The following is a 25,878-nucleotide window of genomic DNA, read 5'->3' as shown; positions in this document are numbered from 1 at the left end:
CATGTCTAGGTAAGGTAAGAGACGAGTTCACGCAATGCGCAGAGGCATTCTTTACAAGCTCGATTTGGGAGGTTTGCATCAAAATGAACCCTTGGAATCGCGGTCCAGATGAGGAGAATAAAAGGTCGATGAACCAAGCAAACAAAGAAACCAGCGTAATACTTGATGTATTTCAGTGTTCAATGATTGGTAGGTACATCTGAAATTCTGCAGAAACTGAAAATCGCGCTGTAGGCTCCAAAATACCCAGAAATGGCAAAATTCAGATTCAGACATGATAAAACCTTTATAGTGTCAAAAATTTCCTTACAAATAGAGAATTTTTGATTTTTGGAATTATTCTCCTGGAATATGCTGCTTAAAAAAATGCACACAAAGTGTCTCTGTGGAAATTGACTCAAATGATAAACTCTAATACTCTTTAAACAAATTGAAAAAGTATGTATAAGCCACAATTCAGTTTTTAGCTGCCCAAAATGATTTTCACATCTTCTGGAGAAATTTCAAAATTCTTGAGGAATCGAAGATCGTGCCAAAGGCTCCGGAATGGCTAAAAATAGTGAAATTTAGTTTGCGAGAGTTGATACTAGTTTCAGGACTAATTTTCATCGTTCTTACTGAATAAGTTTACATTTACATATTTTTATTTTAAAAAAGCATGAATCGCTGAAAATATGGTAAATTTATTTGGGTTTCCAAAGGTCACCAAAGCCAGCTGAAATTTTGAGACACTCTTTCCAAAAATTACAGTCCCATTCAAATTGCAGGTGGATGTCTCGAGAAGTGCCCTGATTAGTTATCATAATTACACGACCATTATTGACATTTTCTTCTTGTTTTCGATATTGCAAGCCCCCTCCACTTTTTGATGGTGTGGATGAAAATTGTGATCATTTTACTTGTTCACTTATAGGTAGGTACTCCTTATGAATAAAAAATTGGATGAGAGAAGCATAGGTATCTACGTCTTCATTTTAGCTCAAGTTGACGCGGAGATGATCTCACTGTATTTACGGCAAACTGGTTATGCAAATCTATTAACATATTTTTCAACACGGCTTGATGCGTTAAATAAATTAGAATTCTTTCTACTAAACCTCCTGCCCTTGATGAATGCTTCCCGATTCGCCTTTTTGACGAGGGTCATACGAGTAATTTCTTCAATTTCGAAAACTTCGCCAAAAACCAAAAAATCAACTTCGACTGCTCAAAATCTGATTCTGATCAGTATGTGACATGCTTTTTCGGTGTGACGAATTTTAGCCCTATCGAAATTGACGGATTGTAAAAGTTCTTTCCTACTTGTTGATCGATTAAGTAATGTTTTTTAACAGATGTACCTTGGTAATTGTAATGAACTTCGTCGTTTGTTTACCTAGTATATTATTATTCACTTGCAGCCGAAATGAAAAAAAAAAAAGTGTACGAGGTGAAATAATTTGATCACGCGTTGGGACTACATTATGTAGAACATTTCGCGTATCACAGTAGACATCATATCGCGGATTTAAAGTAAATAAGTTTTCGTTTCTTTTTCACTTGGCTTGGTAAATAACTGAACTAGAAAAAATTTCATTTCAAACCTATATCAACGTGTATGTGTCTAGTTTTTACGTTGACGCTTTTATTCAAACACTCGAATCTTATCAAACGAATACACGAAAAAAATATACTACGCGTATGACGATATACTACATACGAGTATATTGGGAAAAATGATTTTTTTACACACGAGTAGCAGGAATGAGAAAAATTATATTTGTACGTTGCTGTTTATAGCATAAACAAGGAGAGTAAATCTCATATATCGTGTATAACGTATCCGAAAGAAAATTTCCTTTCATTTGATAGTTTGCCACGAAGTTATACACGGATAGTTTTTCAATTTTAAAAGTTAAAGATGCATTAACCAAAAGTAACTCGGCGTAGAACAATGGTATTTCATTTAATACAGGAAATTACGCGGAAGTAGCCAACAAAATAGTATTCTCAACGGTATTTGTCCAACAAAAGATTCATATAGTTTACCTTTTTCGTTTATATTATTTTCTCAAATCGAATGCTTGAAAGCCTATACCTACCTAGACCTACCTACCTATAGACCTACGGAAAATAATGGTTTTTCAAGACGCATCGACCTATTTGAAATTGTGAAAATAAATGAATCCAGTTTAGAGGGGCATCCACATTAATTTCGCTTCACGAATAGGTAAATGGATTATCAGCCGATGTAGAGAACTAATAAATGTAAAATAATCCTTCGAGTATTTCGTTTCATAAAGCGTCGTTCTATATAATAATAAAATCAAATTAGCTTACTAATTAAAAATTTACTTCAGGTACCTACCGTTTTATCGTGTAGAAGTCCGATTTTACAATTCATTCGCACCGTCGTGCCCACTCTGGCGGTTATATTGAATGGCTCGGTTCCTTCTTCAAAAAATGGTCCCCATCTGGAGTTTTGGTAATAATGACCAGGCGGTCGAGGTGGTAATGTGACTAATTTGTGAAACGAATAATTCGACGAATGACGACTAGTAAGCTTCGGATCAATGGTAATCTCATCGCTGATATTTCTCGACAGTAAATGAATATTGAAATAGGTTGTGGGTTTCAGGTTCGCATCATTTTCTGTAGAATAACGTTGTACATTAGCTTTATTAGGTTGGTGGATTGAATATCGAGTAAGTATTGCAATTTGAATCGTTATTCCAAATTTGTAGTAACTAATAGGGGTCTATCATTAAAATGAGATCGACAAGCATTACCTACTTGTAAGTTCGAAAAAAAGGACAAATTTATAGATATCTCTTAGTAGAACTGTAGAATGAGCTCAGCTCATGGCAAAAAATTATTAGGGAAAAAATATTATTATTTGAGTAAAGAACCATGACCAAAATTTCTCCGATCGGTAACGCGATAAAATACACTCTAGATAAGAAATCAAGCGTTACAATAAATTTAATATACATCGGCCAAAAATACAACGTTCCACTACGTACATAGGTGTAAAGTCGACTAGTTAATCTTCTCGAAGATCTATAGCGAAATAAAATTTGCCGATATTTCCACCAAAAGATAAACGTCTCTCGAATGGCGACTGTAGTTTTATATGAAACTGACCATATACGTATAAATTAAGTTAATAAAAGACAACGAAGTAATAATTTTCCTTTCACGATGACATGATACCATTTTAAGGCTTTAAAAGAACCACAATAAATTATATAAATTTCATTCGAACGAATTTAGCAGATACGATCAGTGTTGTAAATATCTTTTATGATGGTCCTACCTATTTACTTTTTAAAACTCGATGAAATTCTCCTATTAAATTTACCTATTTTCAGCACCTACCACTTACTTATTTTGAAGTTGAAAAGAGATCATATCAAAAAAGTCAATTTTGGTCAAAAATATTCACTTCAATTTTTTTCGAAAGTGTTTATTTTTATTTTGAACCTTTCTGAGAAATTTAAAACACATGTTTGTTTATGTGATTCTGTATTTTTTGCAAATCTATGTGCCTCATTATTTCCCAAAAATGCTGAACGAAAGTGAGAAAATCTTGAAATAAAAATTACACGGAAGTAAAGATAATCTGAATGACATCTTTTCTATCTGCTTTAAATTGATTGATAGGGCATCGAGACGTAGAATTCGAAACGATGACGTATCACGTCGTAGACGCAGTTTGATTCACAACTACCGCCTGTATTATCTATTTCTATTTTTTATTCGTGTCACTTAATGAATTGCGCAACAATTGATTTACTTAATCTTGAAACACACCCGCGAACATGTGCTTTTCATCCAACCGCGTGTTAAGAATTTTCATCTTTCTTCGTAAGGTGTTTTCCAAATTAATGAAATTTCTGAGTACCGAGTACCCACCTAAATTTCATTTGTGAAATGGAGTAGCCTTGTATACAGAATTTCATTTGAAATGTGGATAGGTAAGAAGGTAGGTAAGTTTTTAAAAGAAGCGACATTTTCCTCGAAGGCGAATTCTTTTTCTTAATGAAATAACTTTTTATAACAGTAACCATTATTTAAAACCACACTTATTGAATTTCTTTATTAGCGTAGCAGCCATTCATTATTCATGGTCAACGGCGAATATTTCAGGCGAAACGCTTATGTGACTTAATTTACATTATTCTCCTTCAAGTCATTTATTAGGTGAGAAAATACGTTACAAGATGTTCGAAAAATCATCTTGCGTTTGTGTTGTTTGGAAGAAAACTTTATTTTTGTTCTACGAGTCGAGCTGGAAGGCTTATTTAGTCGGTCTGAATATACATAGTTTCTTAATTTACTTAACAATAAATTTATTTCGTTGAATTTTACTTGTTTATCCAAAGATAACCTTGATGAAGTAAAAATTCGAAAAAATTCCAGACGAATGGAAAAAAATGAACGAACTTTATTTGATTTTGCCAGAAAAATTTCAAATTAAGTAAATAAAATAAGCAAAGTATGAATTTTTTTCAAAAAAATTAATAAATCAATGTAAACGATAAGTTACCTAAGGTAGGTACTTTTTTGGTTTATATTTTACTTGGGATGGACGAAGAAAGAAGTAGGTATTCGTTTTTAAATTAAAATTTAAATAAAAAATGCAATTTTAAAAAAATCACAGTTACCTATTTTAAATCTATTTCATGTTAGAAAAAAAACATGACGATTTTCATCAAAAAATTGAAGTTTTACTTTTAGTAGGCCTTTTTTTCTTTTTTCCAAAAAGAAGGAAAAAGAGTTGAAAAATTTTTACTCAAGCTTATTAGCTCAAAATCTACAAAATGTCGACAAAGGTTGACAAAAATTGTCACAAAAAAAAGAAGACAAAAATACACCAAAGTTTGCAAATTAAGCAGTAAAAAATAGTTTCAGGTCAGCCACAAATTGACTATAAGGTAATTACCAAAAGTTTGAAAAAACTTGATCAGCAGTAACAAAAATTCATCTAAATTGGAAGAAGTTGCACAAGGTTTTCTAAAGTGTAAAAAAAAAGTGGATCACAATTTTTGCCAAAGTAAGTAAGTATATACAGAAAGATTTACTACAGGGTGTCCGGACGCCGATCATTTAATTCAAATACATTTAAATGTACATACAATCAGTTCCACATACCAGCATTAGTGTAGGACAACATTAACGTTAGGATCCACCAATGTAGAAGTCCAAGCATTCTTCTAATTCTCTTTCATCCTATTTCTGAATTCATAATATTCTGTAAAAAAAAACAAAGAAAAAACACAAAATTGTCAATATTTAATTACTTACCAAAAAAAAAAAACTACCAACTAGTAAGTCAAAGTAAAAAAACAGTCGAGCTCACGGGTTGGATATTTTGAAGAAAATATTAACAACTCGGAAAACTCGATATAAAATATTTTTCTCGTTATGTTGGAAAGGCTAAAAATCATGTAGCTATTTTTCGAACAATAATCTCGTTTGGAATATCAAACAGACCATGACAGAGAGTTCACGGAAGTTTGTCACAAGCTGAAAAATGCCAATCGAAACGACTATATCGTAAGAATTTTTTTCCCTTCAATAAAAACTAACATAAAACGAGTTAACAGCCATTTTAAAAATTACATTTTTTCCCATTGACAACGTGAATACAAATTATTCTGATATTTTTTCCGTTATTAATTCAGTTGACAGAGCTTTTTTTCCTCGATAAACGCCGATTTTCACCTTTCTTAAAAAAGAATTTAATATAAATTCATACTCGGTAATAGCTTCACGAGCACGATGATTTTTTTTTTCGAAAACACGAATTCAATGTCTGTACCTGTACGATGTACCTCTACCCTCGTATAGCTACCTACTTACAACGAGGGAGTATCTAAACTTATATGTAGGTATCAATACGACTTTTTCATTGCAGATAGGTAGATACTTACCCAGCTGATTTTTTTCATTTGGTATAGCATTTCGCGATTTATTTTTTCGTAAATCTGAAGTAAACTTTTTTTTTATTCCATTTTGGAGTGTCGAAGGGAGAGAGAAAAGACTTAGCTTCTACAACCAATAACCAAAATACATAATGATGATTGAAAAAAGCCAAATCGTGTTTTCGCACGTCGTTTCAATAATAATTCTACTCTCGGCGCGTTGAAAATCTTATTTAACTTCAACTATTTTTCAGCTTCGAAAAAGCTTCCTCGAAGGCGTCATTTGATTCGTGAAATTAATACCGAACAACATGCTCACTTATTTTTTTTCTCTCAAACAGGAATCGTGATTAATGGTGAAAACACGACGAAGGCATATACCGCCACACACATTATTCAACATTCGCACCATCTACATGTACAATTTAATGGGCATGTACGTAAATTTTTCATTCATGTTTCTACCGATTCGAGTACACATATGTACGTATTTATGCCCCACTGGGCTTGGAAAGTTACAGCAATGGGAAATCTTCGAGCCTCTTATTATTACGGCCTTTGTACTAAGCCGTTTTAAATTATCCGAATAAGCATAGGTGGGTAGTTATATTTAAAATTAAACGACATTTCGTTATTTTAACTGTTTACTTGGTTTCGATCATTTTTACGGTCAATTATTTTCATTTATACCTTCCTACGTGTATGTCTATGTACCTAAACCTATATGCACCCTCGTATTTCACCAATAGGTACTGGTACTCGTAGACCTACGTGGCAAGATGAACTCGTTAACATTACGACAATCATAGTTTTTCTAACGTGCTAATTTTAATAATTGATGTTTCTCTTTTGTAAAACTTCGCACGCTCGCACGTATTACTAGAGCCAACGAAATTTCCTCATACGCGATGAAAGTTACATGCGGAAAATTACAAATTATGTGCCCTTTTACTTTTACAATGTGTAAAATTTTAAATTTCTCGCATGAAACGCCTCCCATACATGAATTATTCAACTGTCTACGCGTCAAGCAAAAGCTAAACTCATATTTAAATCTCGTGTACTACAAAACTTGGCAACGGGTCGGATCGGGTCGGGTACGAATTAAAAAATTGTTAGGTTACCGAAGACGATAATCTTTTTCAAATATTTTCTCAACGCGAGTTACATTATGAAGGATTTTCTTTACAGCAAAGCAAAAACTTGTAGGTACGACAAAAAAGCTAAATTAATGAATACTCCAGAGTCGAAGAGTAGGTAGTACAATATAGAGGAATTTCGTTTGACATTTTTTTTTTCACTTAACTTATTACTTACTAGAAATTTTCAACTTTTAAGACTGTTATAATTTCCAAGTTTCTTCAATAAACCTACTTACTTACTCGGTGTTCTTTGAACATTTTTTTTTCTTCACCGAGGAGCTATTAATCTCAATCTACCATTTTTTTTAATGCGTCGATTTTTTTAATAAACGTTGAGATTTAATATGAAAATGGAATGTAAATCTTTCGAAATCGCTATCAGCTAAATGTGAAATTTTTGATGAAAAGGTGTAGGTGTCTTATGGCACAGCAGCCCAGGTGCGAATTCGCTGGAAAAAAAGAGCCTAACAGCGTAAAAACATTTTACTTTATTTTTCGAAAGAAGAAAACAGAAACTGCTTGAAAATGAAACGGGATTCTTTATTTGGCTCGTTTTCGAGGCCCACCGTTTGTTTGTTTTTATTTTTTTATTTTTTCATTTGTTTGAGAATTTTTTCAGCGCGGAGAGATTTCTTTTTTTTTTTTGGGTGTTTATAATTAATTTTTCATACATAGTGCGTTCAACTCTGCTTTTCTCAGTGGCATACCGATTAGTGGAAGAAAGGGCGAAGAGGACAATTTTATTCCTTAAATGGATGAAAATTGATTCAAAATGTGTTTTGAAAAATTTTCGTTCTCGATTAACTTGAGCAGTGGTTTTATGAATTATTTCTAATCATCTCTGATTTCGACTTTTAAATAAGCAGGTACCCAAAAATCTTATTTGCAGATTTTATAGTTCACGAAAAAGCAATGAATTGATCATTAATGATCTGGGAATTCTAAATTTTCATTCCTGGAATTCTTTGGGGGATATTATAGCTGCGAAATTTCGAATTTTTGCCATTTTTCATTTTTAAATTTTTCGACTTTCGAAAACTATCTAAAAAGTTGAACATTTTTTTAAGTATTTCAGTCAAATAGGTATGTCCTACTATCAAAGCAACCGTTAAATTACTGAAATATGGCACACTGAAAGCAGCATGTAACTCTCACTTTGGAGACGAATTTTGAGTAGTATGTGAAAATCAGATCATCAGGTAGGTACCTTCAAAAGTTGACCTCTCAAATTAATTGCCACCATTTTTAAGCGGATTCGAAGCCTGCAGCAAAATTTGATTTTTCTCCAGCAATTTCAAATAACCTCAAAAAAATGTAAAATCCAAGGTGTTCGTTGGCAAAGAATTCATCGCGTTCGGGATATAAATGTAAAACATTTGTTTCGTAGCTTCAACTTTGTAAACTTGAACTCTTACTCCATAAAACCAACGCAGTAAAACTTAGGTGAAATATTTGTTTTTAAAGCCGTTTACAAAGTAAATAATAATTATGTTTGTGTTTGTATATCTAATGCTTTACATACCTTCTTATCTTTTTTTTTCTTTCAGGAAATATTGTTCACTTCACAAATTTTTGAATTAGAATTAGGAATATTGTATTCACCTAATATATTCTCAACTTCATCTTTTATTTCTACCTTTTCTTACCGATGATGCGCTAGTGTAAAAGTAATTAAAATTATTTCACATACTGTGCTCAATAATAACTTCTTTGTAGAGGTGTTTAGTGCTAGGTACCTTTTTCGCTCGAAATTCTACTAAAATTAAAGGCATTCTGGTTTAATTTTCTTTGATACGTACAACTTGATTATCTTTTAACGTTGAAAGTAGATGAATATAATAAGGAAGATATGTGTAACAGGTAGGTATTAGCCTATCCTTCGCATCATTTTACAACAGGGTATTTTCTTTTCAAATTATAGCTACCTATACCTACGTACCTATAGTACGTACCTAGCCTGTCTACACTCTTATGCATCAATATTTCCCAATTTTCTGACAATAATACCACTGAAATTTCAAAATCTCATTGGAGACAGGAGTATGAACACTTTTCTCAATACTATCGCTTTTCGAATGCACTGTTGTTGTTGTTTGTAAACAGCTATTGCAGAACCACCTTTCACATTTTTTATGCAAATATCATTGGCTTAATGTAGGTATAGTACCAAAGGAATGTGTCTTTTTGTTGCTTACAGTCCTAGTTCATTTTGAATAGGCTTCAGGAAGAAGTTTTTCGAATGCGATAATACATATTATTGTGAGATTTCCGAAACTGACGACGCAATTCAATTTGCACTAGTATTTCAATATATTTCCGCTTAGAGCTTCGACGTCGCATGAAGCGTTACTTAGAAACACAAAAACCCGATAAAGATACCAATAAAAGATTTATCAGCGCTTTGACCAAAATTCGAATGCTTTTTGTATGTGTTCTCGCATAAATAAAACTTCTTTGAAAACACGATAGTCGTATGCGTGACAGATCCGCGAGAACTGAGATGGTCTAATTTTTTCTGCGTAATACCAGAATTTACGTAATAATAACACTAGGCAACGATGTAGAACTTTTTGTTTCTATTTGGGTTGAAAATGGGCTTATAATCAATAGTTGAGACCCTAAAACAAAAAACAGAGAGTTTTTTTAATTTGAGTTTTTTTTGTGGTCAGGAGAGATGATCAAAGTTGCAAAATGGCCGTTTTTGCCCTACTTCAAGAGTTTGTAGCGATATCCGAATTGTTTTTTGAAAAAAACCAAGATCATTTTCTACGCACTTTTTTATGTGAACTAATTTCCCCAATTTTTGATTTTCTAAGTTTCAAGCGCATAAGACTAATTTTTCTAAATACAAATTATTCAATTTGAACTTCGGGTGAACACAGTTCCGCACCACGATTACGTGATGGAGACAGGCCCACGTCATTGCTATCCAGAAGCCAGGCAAAGACCCAGATGACCCTAAAAGTTACCGCCCTATATCGTTACTATGCCATTTGTATAAGTATTTGAGCGGGTGGTCCTAAATCGAGTAGCTGAGCATATTGACAAGAACCTAATCAGTCAGCAGGCAGGTTTCAGACCTGGGAAGTCTTGTACTGGTCACAGGTCCTGAGTTTAACACAGCACATAGAGGATGGTTTTGAACAGTGCAAGGTCACTGGTGCTGTGTTTGTTGACCTCACTCCAGTATTTGACATAGACGACACAGTGTGTCATCAGATACTTTGGTACCTACAAGATTTATGAGCTGACCAGCGACTACAAATTTACAGAAATCATCAGACCTTGCCTAAAGACCGGAGGTTCTATGTGACTTTAGATGGAAAGAATAGCACTTGGAGAATGCAAAAGAATGACTTGCCGCAGGGAAGTGTCCTGTCACCCATCCTTTTTAATATCTACACCAATGACCAACCAATTGAAGGTCCTGCACATCGCTTCCTTTATGCAGATGACTTGGTGCTCACAGCACAGTGTGACACATTTGTAGAGGTGGAAGACACACCGAATCAGGCAATAGAAGAACTCGATGTATACTATAAAGCCAACCACCTTAGGCCAAATCCATCCAAGACAGAAACCTGTTCGTTCCACCAGCAAAACTGTGAGGCCAAGAGACAGCTCAACATCCAATGGGGAAACACTGCACTGTCAATCGAAATCCAACCTATACAGATGGCACTTGGCTGATGATCTATGCGAATGTGGCGAGGTACAAGATGACAGACATCTTTTCAGGTGTTGATTATATGGTGACTTCAACACAGACAAACTGGACAAGACAATTGATGACGAGGGGATGAAGTTCCTCGACTATTGGGACAAGAAGGGAATTTAGATAGTATTGCCGACTGGACAAGAGAAAAAAACGCCAGCGTCCTCACGCGCTCCGAGTTTTAAAATATTATACAAATAAAAATATTCCATATGCGCTTGAAACTTCAAAAATCAAAAATCGGGAAAATGACCTTGGTTTTTTCGCAAAGTAATACTTACTGATGTCGCTACAAATTCTTGAAGTAGGGCAAAAAAAACGGTCATTTTTGCAACTTTGATCATCTCTCCTGACTACAAAAACAACTCAAATTGAAAAACCCCACTCTGTTTTTTGTTTTAGGGTCTAAAGTATTGATTAAGCCTATTTTCAATCCAAACACAAATTTGCCGTTGCCTATAGCGTACCTAATCCTTGGATCACTATGCATATTATATCCGAGTAATTTTTTTAGTTCAAAATTATGGCAAGAGGGAAAAAGGTCAAAATTCGAGACTGCTTTTAGATCTCTAAAAACGCAATAAAAACCCGACTAGGTATCACTTTCCGATATCCAAGCTGAATTTCACTAGTCAATTTTTAATGAATTTTAAAAAATTCAAAGATGGCCCTTCTCTCATGAAAAAAAAATCAAAATTGCTGACGAACTTAGGTAAAAATTCTGAGATTTGATTTTTTTTTTTTTGTAAATGGAACTTCGAACCTTGCCCTATCAAAGAAAAAAGTGCGGATACGCATGCGTACGCATACGTATGCCGATTTTTGGAATAATTATGCGTTTACGCATTCGTAAATGTACTCTATCCGTATGCGTAAACGCACGATTAGTCCAAAAATCGGCATACGTATGCGTATACGTATTTTTTTCTTTGATAGGGTGAACTCCTCAGGCATATTTATGTATACCGGTGGGTACATGTACAGCACTTCTCAATATGCGGAAGAAAATCCACCAAAAAGTTGAAATTATTTGTTCTCGAACGCTTCTCCGTAGCGAAATACACGTTTCAAATACCTACAACCAAACGAATTTTCTTTCTCAGACCAATTTATCACATAATGTACAGCGAGTATATGAGAACAACTATATGGTATTTCATAAATCACATACCCATATACATGTCTCTTTCAAATAACACCGTACAGCTATTACAGATTAAACTTTCGCGTCCGCACATTTTCACCAGCCGCGTGTACTTACTATACCAGAGAACGTACTACAGTACCGTACATTGTACCTTTGTCCATACAATCCACCAAGCAATTTTCTTACAGCCAGAACGTGACGTACAAAATTCACTCGCCACACGTAGGTATCAACATTTTCTCCTATTCCTTATGCTACGTACCATATACGCGAGTATAGTAAAATTTATAACGCAATACTCGTAATTTTGCCCATTTGGTTATCAATCCGTGTTTTTTTTCCTGTGATATATTGACTGTCACTTGCTAAAACAATGCTCGTTTGTACCTTTGTACCATCGCTATACGAATGCATCTGTTTTCAAACCAAGTCGTGTTGCCTGCAGCAAACTTCCAAAACATTACATTCTAAACGCTTACTTATAGGTATGTATGTACTTGCAAAGCACAAAAAAAAATCACAAAAGGATAGACAAGTCTACATTGTGCATGTATAACATATGTACAAGGATAGTAGAATAAACAGAAGTTGGTACATAGGTATAGGACCTATTTATTGAAATATAAAGTAAGTTACCATGATTCTGAGATGAAGCTATACATACCTACCTATTGTTTCTCTTATCTTTTACTGTCTCTTTTCTATTCTTATTTCTTCCTATTTGGTATTCTTATTGCATTTATCTTATTTCATTTGTTTGTATTTTTGTTTTCATGAATTCATACCTACACTCGAGGTTGTAAAAACTGCAAAAAGTAGTGATTTATTACCACTTGAACTGGAAATTTTTTGATGCGTGCGATTCCATCATTGAGAACACTGGCTGGAATTATCTTGGGTAAATCATTAGTAAGTAACTAATTTTTGATAAATTTCCAGTTAATTTTAGTAAATTACTGACAGTTTTTGGCAGGTGGTCGATGGGAGATAATTTCTGGTAAACTACTGATGATAAGTAGGTACCTGTAATTTTGATTTCAAAATCAGGGGAAAATTTACTTACCTACTGAAATTATCATGAAAACTTCACAAAAATTGGATTAATGTTCAATATTTTGAGAAGTGACTTCACAATATTTCGACTGACTTGCAACAACTTTTAAAAAATAATCAGTGATACCGCTGATACGCTAAAATTAGTTCAAACTTTAATAAATGTCTTTCTGGCATCTTGCCAGATTTTTAAAACTCGAAAAAATCCTGTTCAGCTCCTGAAATTTTGTACAACATTCTGTCAGAATTTTGAAAACTTGTAAGGAATCTTGTAAAGTTCCTATCAATGACATTTCATAATCATACAGGGTGCCCAGAAATATCGAGTACCCCTAAGAAAGTTTTTCATTAAAAATATAGGTTAGCAACGTGAAATAGATGCATATGATTGGTGGAATGTTATCTCTCCAGTCCAACAACCAATCATGTGCTTTGTGCTATCATTATTATCATTCACTGTGACCAACCAAAGTATTTTAGTAGAAAACTTTTTTAGGGGTACTCGATATTTCTGGGCATCCTGTATGTCAAGCAAAAAACATAAGTAGGTATCTACGTATGATTTGAAACTTTTCTACGAATGACTTTACTTCCATGTTTGGTAAATTAGGTAGGATACCTATAATAGACTACCTGCTCTTTGGGCGAACCAAATTTCAGTTCAATGGGAATCATCGACGGTCGTAAAGGATCTCTTGCTAATGTACAAAAGTCAAATTACAAAGGGGAAAATCATTTTTAAAAACACGTTTTTTTTTTCATTCATTTATCTATTCCCAACTATTTTTATAAAGATTCTTATTAAATATCACGATACGTGCAATCGTACAAATGGCTATAGCACTAATACATAGGTACGAGTATAGGTATGGCACTAGGTAAAGGTAATCTAAATCAAGTAACTTTTACCGAGCTCGACCTTTTTACGCTGAAATCGCTAATAGTTGAGAAGAAAAGCAGTGCCAAATGAAACGATATACAAGTGGTAACCATCTTTCATTCTAGTTGACGTTTTTCAGTCCATTTACGTGTATTACGGCGTCTTCGCTCAAAATGACGTACTCTCATTTATCAAGCGAAACAAGAGTGCTTTATAAAATGGTAAAAAATTTTAAATCTCTATGCGTGCATTTCGTGTCGTAAATAAACCCGAAAAAGTTTACGTGATTTAATTGTATGGGTCACCAATATACCTATCTACCTAACGTGTATAGCAATTCACTAGAAAAAAATATCTTTCGATCGCTACTTCCGAACTAATATACGTACAATCAATTAATAAAAAATAATTTAGTCTTACGTTAGCGAGGTACCTATTTTATTGATGATGAATGTTTTCAAATAACAAGATAAATCTTTCAACGTAACCGTAGTCGTGTAGGTATTACGATTCATTTACGGCGAAACAATTAGGCAACTATTTCAACATTAAGGCATCATACGTTTATATGTACGTAGGAGCCAGCCAACCAGCCAGATACCACTCATAGTAAAAGCATGAATAACTATTACGATGTAATATGAGGTAATCAATCAACCAATTTGGCAGCTGAATGATTATACTTTTTAAACACAAATTCCAAGTTGAGAAAAAAATAAAAATAAAACAAAGAATTAATTATAAAAATTCACGAAGGATAGTTTTTATAGTTTTGTATGCGAAAATTGTTGATGCGAATGGAAAGCAAATTTATTCGTTCTTCGAATTTTACTTCGCAATATTCATGTTTTAGTTTACTTACATTAATTTCTATGTAACTCCTTCAGAAAAATTCTGTTTACATACGAGTTGCTCTATACCATCAGCATGTAAATTTTCTTAAATTAATTTCTTTATGTACTTATTTTCTCGCATATGAGAGGTTCGTTTGCTTGGCCACAAATATACCAACCTATTTGTACCTAGTTTAATGGTGGAACGCCATTTTCCTATTTTATGGATTAGGTGCCTAATGTAAATTAGCAATCAGTTGAGAATAGATTGTAAAAAGTTGGCAAGTTGAGAATGTTTGTTTAGTAACAAAGCATGAAAATGGTGAAGATTAAGCCTTCGTGCAAAGCAACCTGTAAAACCTCTACGTAGATACTGGAAATGTTAAGAACCCATTCAAACAATCATTAAAAAATTGACTTCTCTTCAGTGGTAAGTTACCTCTATCTAGTACATACCTACATTGATATAGCGATTAAATTCGCTCGTGTTGCTAGCACGCTCGAAAAACTTTACCAGTTAGATACCTATTTACTCGGATAACGGTGCAAAATCGAAAAAAAAAGCAACTTCGTATTCACCATCGCGAATAATACCGAGTAAGTAGGTATTATAAAAGCTGCGAACTTGGATATTTTTTCCACTCAACAGCATTCCGAAAATAGTGTAAGCATTTAACGATATTAATGTCTCTCTCCATATACAACTCGTCTATCAAGTGCATACACGTGGAGGATAACCAAACAAAAAGGAATATCCGTCCGTACGGAGCATTTGTAAAACAGCTTACCTATGTACGTGCAACAAGAAAATTCAAAAAATTTGAAACGACGTTCGTTGAAAATGAATAGCTAATACGACGATTAGATATAGGTAGGTACCTAAACCGATACTGGTAGTCTAATAATCGTGTCTCATGCCCAATTACTTAGCGTCAGTAGCCAATATTGAAACTCCCGCAATAAATGATGAATTATGCTGAAAAAAAACTCGCTTAGACGCTTGCATCCTTTCACGTGTTTCTCGGGTAATACAATTTCCTACAGCTCGAGTTAAATCATGTGAATTTCCTAACGAAATGTACTTTGCCAAATTAAACTCTTTATCGAATACTCGAAAAGTTCATTTGATGAGAATACCTATGGCGAATCTTGGTTCTTTTATTTATTTTCAACAACACGAAATCAATAAGTTTTGTTAGCATTGCTGCGAAATAAGAAGAGAACAATGTGTAATTGGTTGATTGCGCTTAATTGATTCGAATTTCGAATTTTTTACTTATAAAAGTTTGGTTTTAGGTTTAGTGACTTATTCTATTGATTAATGATTCGAAATGATTATGTTTGGCTCAGAGCAATCAGAAAAAAGATGAGAGCATTCATAAAGTTGCAAATACAGGGTGGTCCATAAGTCAGGCTGCAATTTTGCACAATCGAAAAAACGAGAGAAAAATTTTCCACAAAAAAGTCCTTTATGCCATGTTAAAATTACGTAAATGCATAAGTAAGTAGTGATAAATAAAGTTTAGAATGTTTAGAACACATCTGGACAAATTTCAACCCAACCATTTAATTTTCCTTTCAGCGTGAGCTCGACGTAGCACATCGCGCTTTTGCCATGACGAGAAAAACTCGAGAGTGCGGCCTGACTTATGGACCACCCTGTATATTATTTTTAGAATATCTGTCTGTCTGGCTTCTTGTAGTCCAAGAGCTATACCCACTGCAATTGCCCTGAAATAACTGAAACCTGGGACTGGTCTCAAAAGTTAGTATACAAACCCCTATTTTAAAAGCACTCGGTCTGTCAATCCGAAGCTGCTGCTTTAAAGCTCAGCGAAGTCGGCAGACCTATATATAGGATTCAGCGCGAAAAATGCTATAATTTGGCACCAATTTGAGCCATCAGTTTTCTCGGGTAAAAGTTCAGAAAAATTGTGAACTTTTGAGCTTTCACTGAACTTTGAAGCAGCAGCTGCGGGTCGGGGGACCGAGTGATGTGAAAAATATTGCCATAATCGAATTCTGCGGCCCAAAAAACATATATTTTGATACATATATCACAAGGCCATATTTGGTGAATTTTTCGACGCCCCTCTTACGCCCCACCCACCAAAAAATAAAAATTTTGAAAAATTTTGGCGCCTAAAAATCATCTTACCCTTAGAGCATTTCGTTAAACTGCTTGAAAATCATTTTTATACCGATTTTACAGCTTTTTATGCGAATTTAGCCCAAAAAGATGAAATTTGCGAAATTTGACCTCTCTTTGAACCAGTCTGGCGGGGCTTTGGCAGCACTTTAGGGTCGACAGACCTACACATTCGGTTTCAGTACGAAAAATGCTATAATGTGGCACCAATTTCAGCCATCAGTTCTCTCGGGCAAAAGTTCAGAAAAATTGTGAACTTTTGAGCTTTCGCTGAGCTTTAAAGCAGCAGCTGCGGATTGGCAGACCGAGTGCTTTTAAAATAGGAGTATGTATACTAGCTTTTGAGACCAGTCCCAGCTTTCAGTTATTTCAGGGCAATCGCAGGGAGTATAGCTCTTCTACTATTGAGATCATTGGCCCATCTGTCTGACCTCTCGGTCTCTTTAAATTTGTCTGTATCTCTTAAAATCGATTCAAAGTGTGGCTTCAAAACGGTTTCATTAAAGTCTCACCTTCGGGGACCGGAATGACTGAGCATTTTAGGCTGGAGTAAACCAGTTGGTAGAAAAGCTGTGTCTATGTATGTATTAGTGATGTGACGATTCCCTCTCATTGAACGATCCAACAAGACCATACCTACATGAATCCACGATGAACCTAATATTTCTATAATTTTGCTACCTATATTATATCACGACTTCAACAATCCGTTTGGCCTATAAAAGCTTTTGTTAATTACATCCAATTTGAAGGCAACGAGTGTAAGAAAACATTGCTCGTACATACAATGTACACATTAGTGCACTCATTCAAAATTACTATCTAATTTTTATTCCACGTACTGCGTCTGCGTGAACTTTTAAACACCGAAGCATTATACTTACCTACCAACGGAAGTACCTACGGTACAATATAAACTATCGTTGGATTTCGCTATTTTTGCTGTGAAAAGTGTCTTAAAGCTTTAAACAATTACAGTTTTCACGCGTTTGCTCCGAACTTAATTAACTTACTTGTGTTGTTGCCATAAACGGCCTCAAACAACAAGCACTTGCTGGAAACTCGTTTAATTATAGTTTATAAGTGTTAACTGACTCTATCGCTTTCTTCTCGAGTCAAAAGTCCATGTTATATCCTTTTCTTATATATATATATTTTTTAAATGTTTTTTTTCTCTTGTTTTCCCGCAAGTAGCGTTATCGAAAGGCGAAGCTTTTAACGTTATCGTTTTCTTACTACGAGTATACTGTTTTTCAGATGTTATAACCGTTTCAGAAATTAATCTTCTTTGTGGTTTCCTCCATGCTATAAAATGGCAGAAAAAGTTAATAGCCGTTTGATAGGCGGTTTCTTTGTCATTTCGGCGAATGAAATGTGAAAAAGTAGATTATGGGAGTTGGAAAACAAGCTTGATCCGCGTGATCAAGTAATGCGCTCCAAGTTTCTATTTGAAATTAGCGAAAACATTTTACAAAAAGTTTTACCGCCGTGAACAGTGAACACATGTGCCAAATGTGGAATATCTTTTAGTCTGGCGAACACTTTTCTAAATCCGATTTTCTCATTTTCACAAAGCTAATGGATACAGATTATAGGTAGGTACTAATACCTAGATAGGCTATAAGTATATTTAAAAGAATGTATATCAAGTTATTATCTACGAAAAAAATTCAATTCCAGATCCATTTTTAGAAAGATAGGTAGATCGATGTGGAAGATAAAAAAGAACGATAAAAGACCTGAAATAGGGTTCTATACCTAGACATATCCATATTATCATACAGGGTGTCCCATTAAGCATCTGTTACGATTCAAATTTGAGTTTTACCAGATACCAAAAGCAACAGACTTATTTCTACAGTAAGCCCAAAAGTCGGCCAAAGCAGAAACTTTCAGACTTTTCTCTCAAATAATTCACCGTTGGTTTATTTTCGATACGGTTTTTTTTTTTTTTGGATACCCACCCCACCACTCTTTTCTCCAATCAAATTAATTTTTAAATCCTCGCAAAAAATCTCGCAAGTAAATTACGAAAATGCTATAACGGCACGTATAGGGCTTCGTAGATGTTCCATAGAAAAGATCAAAAGTATAGTTACCACCCTTTTATAAGCTTATCTAAAAAATTCATAAAATTGTAGAAAGTTAGAAATATTCATCTCTATCGAAAGAGTTTCTCTTTATGATTGTAATTACCCGGGCATTTAAGGAAATTCAGCGTAAAAGACGACGGAATTTAGTTTCACCGCTTCGCCACGATCATTGAATTAAAATTAAAGCGTCGGTCGTCGCCATCACCGTCATCGTAGTTAAATCACATAAAATATGGTTCAGGTCGTTGAGAAAAACAGTGCATCCTGTTCAACGATATTTAGTCGAATCAATATAAGCAACTTTTGCCTCTTTGAAAAGTTTTGTGTAAACTGAGGCTCACGTCCACACAGCGTGAAAAAGTAAAGGCTCGGTCAATTTGTGTAATTTTACGCGATAGATAGAGGTAAGTGAAACAATGAAATTAAATACTTTTCAGAGCTCTTTGTTCGTACCTATATAGTTTTTTATTCATCTCTTAAATTATCGCATGGAGCGTAGTTTTGCTTTTTTCCGTACCTAATTATAGGTCAAGTCAAGTGGTTCACGTATTTTAGGGTCAAAATAATTTTAAAATGTAACTTACGATGACAAAAAAAATGGCTCGCAAAAATATATTCCATTTTAGAGTTTTTATCGTCTACAGACGATCTCGTAGGGGTGGAAAAACCAACACCTAGAAAATTATTTCCGCGTTGAGCAGCCATAAAAAAGATAAGTAGGTACCGCAAGTATTTTTTGTACACTTTCATTTTAGCTGGTAAAAAGCTGGAAAAATATTGCAAGTCAATGAACCGATTAATATCGCGCTTAATTACAAAATATTAACGTATAATAAAATTAATTCGCCAAAGAAGAAATAGTTTCGCAAACGAATTCGAAGCAAGAAGAATTTTTACGATCTGAAAGAAATGAAGCAAGATGTTGGTTCGGGTAAGTTTTATCATTTTAATTGATTAAAATATGTAAATTAACGCCCATAAATCTGAATGGATTTTGCTTTTTGCATTAATGGTACTACAGTTGACGCGCTTTCTATTTCAAAAATTTTTATTTTGACCGGCGAAAAGTTTCGCAGTTTTCCATTTTTTCCGTTTCCTTTTTTCTTTCTTATTTCATTTCTTTTTTTATAATAATGAAACTCTTATTAACTATCGAGCAGTTATTCCAATTTTTAACTAATTTTTATTCAAATATTTCTTAAAATGAAGAAATTAAACTAGTAAAATGTTTTTTGAGATGGTGCTTTGGTGAAAATGTACATTTCATATTATCTGAAGGTTTTTTTGATTTTATATGATTGGTTATATTTCAAAACTATTAGGCAAGGAATGTGACTTTTGGCAAATTATTTCGTAGTATGGGCTCAACTTTTGTTTCCCTCTTCGATTAAAGTTGAAAAAAAATTTTAAAAATAAAAAAAGGACCATATCCTTTGAGTTGATTTACTGATGCAGAATTTTTAGCTACATTGGCATAGATGATGGGCTAATAGTATTATGCTTCTTGATTAAGATTATTCAGGATTTTGAACAGTTATACGAGTACATAATAACCGCAGGCCTCATTTTCATTTAGGTATTAGCTTGTGAAATTTGTCTATATTTCGACATTGCCACGTGTTAACCTATCCACAAGTTTTTCTCATTAATAGGTAGGTATAGTGTATAGGTATCAGATAATTAAATTATCTTCGTTGAATACCCATATGAATTCGAGGTTCACTGCTATACTCGTACATGGAGTAGGTATGCACACTTAACCTTACACCGATAAAGAGGTAGTTGAATTTTGAACACGATGCGCAGGCAGAGGCAAAGTCGTTCAGACTGTCCCTACAACAACCTAATACACAAGCAACAATCAAGTTGTGAAGGGCTTTTTGTATCGTTTGCTTTAAATAAACACGCATGATGAGCTCGATTGTTTAATCTGTCTGTGACAAATAAATGTCCCTGTGGGTGAAATTATGGACGTGGCAGTTAAAACAGTTTGCATGAAATGTGCGCAAAATGCCGCAGTTAAAGCTACCCGATTAATAACCTCCCTCCGAACTGATACAATGCATTAATGCTTAAACAAAGGTAGAATTACATTTGTGGTTCGAAAATGTAATTCGGGCAAAACTGAATTACTATGTGTTTTGTATATTTCATTCAACAAGAAAATTTCGATTCGGTGTAAATTAATGATGCATTCTTTTCGCGAGAAAATTTTGCCAGATCTTTTTTAGGCACTAGTTTGGTCAAAAATTAAATCTGCCCGGTGGAATAAAATTTAACAAATCTCGCCTGTTTTTGGATTCGGATATACCTATGGTGTAGAAGTAGATATCTACAACATAGGGTTGAGAAGACAAACCGTATGTATTTGTGAGATTGAAATATCGCGAAAGATCGATCAATGTGCACGGTAGGTACTACAGTATGAGCACTTCCATCGAAAAATCGGATTACTTGAAATCTGCTGAATTGAATGTTCTTCAGCGTCGTAACTTCTAAATGATTTTACACTCGCCGAAAACATCAACGGTTTTGTAATTACATAGATGGCGTTCAGTCCCACAGGAACAATTTTCATACGATTTCGCGAAGAATTTTTCCATTCAATAAAAAACCACCATGCCAATATACGAAGGGCATAAAAAGCATCCGACCAGTATTACTTTACGCATACAAAAACTATCAGAGAACTTTTGAAACCGCTTTGCAAACTTGATCTAAAAAAAAAAAAACTTAACGTCGTGTTTGGCGTTTATTCTGTACTACTTGTGTTACAATGGTTAATGTAATACACGCTTCGTTTTTACAACTTTTTCATTTGAAAATCTCCATTTACATTTTGGTTAACCATGCGCGATAGTACCGAACAGTGCGAGCTTTCTTTTTTATTTTCACATTTTTTCCTCTCGAAACGTTCATGTTGGCACAATTTTTTTCATTTCAAGGGCTTTCAAATTTAATTTCAATATTCGCTTTCAGCCCTGTAATCAAAATGATGAACCGATAAGAGTTATCTAACTTGAAATAAGATCATGTTTGGAACCTTGGGGAGGACGGGGAGGGGGCAACTCCATCACGTCACCTAGTGTTTTGGACAATTTCAATAAATTATTTCGTAAATTTTCCACCACCTCCTCGTCCTACCGAAGAGATATCTCGACCAGCAGAAAATTTTTTTGGACCAAACAAAAAATCTGAAGCCTAAAAAGGTCATGCAAAACACGCCCATCAAGCTGAATTTTAGTTTCTGAATTTCATTCTCGAATTTTTGGTGAATTTTTAAAAACTCAAAGGTTTGATTTTTATAGAAAAGTAAAGAATTTGATTAAATTGAGATAGAAAACTGATATTTGATTTACACTATATTTTTGACCTCTGGAATCTATTGGTGATGGTTTAGGGTTCGTTTAGACCCTCGAGCGAATTTCTGGATTTTATTGTGTTGAAAAGATGCTAAATTTAATTTTGACCGTTTTTACAACGATCAATTATTCAAAAACTGGAAAATCTAAGCATTTTGCCAAATTCTCTAAATAGTCGGGGAGCCCGCTTAAGGATAAATTGCACCCCTCTGTCGATCCTCCGGGACAAATTTCTAACCCTTGTACTCAAAAAAAAGTGGCCCTACTTACAAAATGGCGGTCATTTTGATTAACAGCTCAGCCGAAATTGCAAATTTTGATTTCCAACATGGGACTTGCACAACATTTTTCAAACTGTACAAAGGTAGATCGAAAGATCAAGCAAAAATTTATCACCTGTCAAAATTTCAAGTGCTAAAGTGCGTTTTTCGATTTTTGGCGAATTTTTGAAAATCAAATTTAGGCCAAAAATGAGGGGAAAAAATCAAAATTTTACCAAATTGACCAAGAAAGCTGAAATTAACTCTACACTCCAATTTTAACACCCTCTGAAGACGACTTCAGGTGGGTTCAAATCATTTTGGAGCCTCCAGCCACTTTTTGAGAGGTCGTATGGTGTTTTTTGGAAAATTAAAATTTCCAAGAAGTAGCTGGAAGCTTCAAATCATTTAAAACCATTTGAAACCACCATGTAGTCGACTTCATATCATATTGAAATTAGTTTGCGAAGTAAATTCAAGCTTGCCATTTCCATTTGTTAAAATGTAAAAATCTACTGGAGGCTCCAGTAATTTTCAAAAAGTGGCTGGAGGCTCCAAAATGATTTGAACCCACTTGAAGTCGTCTTCAGAGGGTGTTAAAATTGGAGTGTAGAGTTAATTTCAGCTTTCCATCTCCATTTCATGAAATTTCGTGAAAATTTAAAGTTTCAAAAATCTGATGGAGGCTCCAGGAATTTTCAAAAAGTCGCCGGAGGCTCCAAAACCACTTGAAATCCCACTACAGTTGACTTCGTAGCGTATTGAAATTAGTTTGCAGAATACATTTCAGCTTTCCAACTCCATTTTGGTGAAATTTTGTGGGAATTTCAAGTTTCAAAAATCTGCGCTAGAGGCTCCAGAACTGCTCAAAACGGTTTGAAACAGTTTCCAATCGATTTGGCATGTCGAAAATAGGGTGTATCCCAAATTTCAGCTTTCTTGGTCAATTTGGTAAAATTTTGATTTTCCCCCTCATTTTTGGCCTAAATTTGATTTTCAAAAATTCACCAAAAATCGAAAAACGCACTTTAGCACTTGAAATTTTGACAGGTGATAAATTTTTGCTTGATCTTTCGATCTACGTTTGATCAGTTTGAAAAATTTTCTGCAAGTCCTATGTTGGAACGCAAAATTTTCAATTTCGGCTGACCGGTTAATCAAAATGGCCGCCATTTTGTAAGTATTAGGGCCACTTTTTTTTGAGTACAAGAGTTTAAAATGTTCCTTAGGACTCTCCCTTTAAGAAAAAAGTTGTCCCGGAGGATCGACGGGAGGGGGTTGCAATTTATCCTTGAGTGGGCTCCCCGACTAAAAGGAGTGCGAACTTACCACCAATGGATTCGAGAATAAACATGACTAAAGTGGTATAAAATAAATTTCAGCTTTCTACCTCATTTTTCGTTTTACTAAAGTTTGATATTTTTCATTATAGAAATAAACAATTTGAATTACTTACCTGAAAGTTGTTTATAGTGTTATGAAGTCGCATCGCTAGAAAAGTAAAAAGTTTCAACAAGGTATTTTTTTGCTCAAAAAATTAAAAAAATTTTCGTTAAATTTACGGTAGGTACACGATTTTTTGAAAAATTTCAGTTTCAAAAAAACTACTTCTCTAACTGGTGGGTATCAAAATCGATCTTCCAAACGTGATTCCTGTTCAAATCGAAAATCACACGTCTTGAAGTTGTATGTATGTATATGTAGTAACTAGGTAACCAACTGCAGTATAATTTTTTTTATCCATTTATGCAATTTCAGGGCTATTTTGGAAAATTCAAACCCCTGTGGAACCCATCCTTTTTTAACTGAACAACTGATTTTTATTGTTATACTCGTAGGGTAAGTAGATAAGGGTAAGCAATAATATTTAAAACTTTTTTTAGGGGCGGGGCCGGACGAATGAAATAATTTTTATAAATACACGGTGTATTGTGAGCGTTCGCCTTTCATTAGTAAAATAGGCAGCTCGCCTTGAGTTCATGCGTAGGTACAGATTTTCTCAACTCCAGGAATAAAGAGACTGACTTTGATTTTCAACATCGACATTATAAGAAGTAAGTATCATACGTTGGTTAGGTACGTATAAGGCAAGAATTTGTACATTCTTACCTTGTATCGCTCAACTCATGTTCCTATAAAAATTTGTTATGGTAATTCAAGCAAAAAAATCCAAGATTTTTTGTACATGTGCAGGTGATTTATTTTTATTTCGAAACCATGTTTTTATCATGCAGAATATTGCGGTGCAGTTAAACATCACGTAGAGATGTTAAATCGAAATAAATATTTCTAAACTTTTCACAAACGCATAAGGTAACTTGTTTCTTTCCAGAATATTTTGATAAAGTAAATATGGCACCGAGTTGTTTCGTAAAATACGCTCATTTATTGGCCTATATACATCATTTTTATTGGTAGTTTCGATTTACACGTAAAAAACTGTGCGTGAAATTTTTATTGAAGGGAAATAAACGTTTGCACTTTATCTATTCCTACTCTTAGCTGTATATGTGCCATTCACCTCTTTTGACAGTTCATTATTTTATTTTGAATAAAATATTCATATTTGGCTGTATTTACTAAAGAAGCAAGACCAATGTAGCTCTAAAGGTAGGTATACCTACCTACAGAAATGTAAAAATCTTTTTTTTGTTGATTTTTTTGAAAATCTAAATTTGGTAATACCTACCTATGTACAGGCAGTACTTAAGAGGAATTCAGTTGGAAAAATTTTTTTACGATATTTCCAGATCTTAAATATGACATATCATTTGTGTTATTTTCTCATTCATCTTTAACAAAGACAAAAATATCCCTCCTCCACACGTAGGTATATGTAGGTAATAAAAAACCAAATACCAGATACTCGTACTTTGTCCTCAATATCAAATAATAAAAATATTATGCATATTTATGTAGTAGGTACTAGGTAGTTAAGAATAACGAACTTGCTTTTTCACCCAAAACACTACCATACGACACATAGCTCAATACAAATTTATGGCCTAAAATGAAATTATTCCCATCAATAGAAGATTATTTAGAATTGGAAAATTCATCGTTTGCACATGATGAAATTCGTTGTGTTATTGGTCTTTTATACAAACATACCTTCCTCGATTTCACGAATGCGTGAAAACATGAAATAGATTTTACGTCGTGTTGATAGGTTTGAATGAATCATTTCAACTGCGATTTAATTTATGAGACCGTTTTAATATACACAAATAAAAATTGAAACCCGTACCCAATAATCTGCTAGCGAAAACACACAAAAAGCATTGTTCATTTGAATCGAATATCAATGTTTAATTTTCTATTCCTAATTTTTGCGGTGG

The 25,878-nt window shown here is 34.1% G+C and overlaps 1 protein-coding gene across 2 annotated transcripts in view; it reads right to left on the bottom strand.

The window, feature by feature from the left end:
- LOC135838895 (uncharacterized) overlaps positions 1-25,878 on the bottom strand; it is a 117,738-nt gene that overhangs the window by 33,356 nt on the left and 58,504 nt on the right. For both annotated transcript variants that reach the window (XM_065354718.1, XM_065354717.1), the window contains 2 exons: positions 5,134-5,233; positions 2,348-2,631 (listed from right to left, as the gene is read on the bottom strand). In XM_065354718.1, the coding sequence (XP_065210790.1) occupies positions 2,348-2,631; positions 5,134-5,191 (342 nt within the window). In that variant the 5' untranslated portion in view covers positions 5,192-5,233. The remainder of the gene's footprint in view (positions 1-2,347; positions 2,632-5,133; positions 5,234-25,878) is intronic.

Source organism: Planococcus citri, chromosome 3 (genome assembly GCF_950023065.1).
Source record: "Planococcus citri chromosome 3, ihPlaCitr1.1, whole genome shotgun sequence".
Lineage (NCBI taxonomy): Eukaryota > Metazoa > Arthropoda > Insecta > Hemiptera > Pseudococcidae > Planococcus > Planococcus citri.
This window is presented reverse-complemented; position numbering and strand designations above follow the sequence as displayed.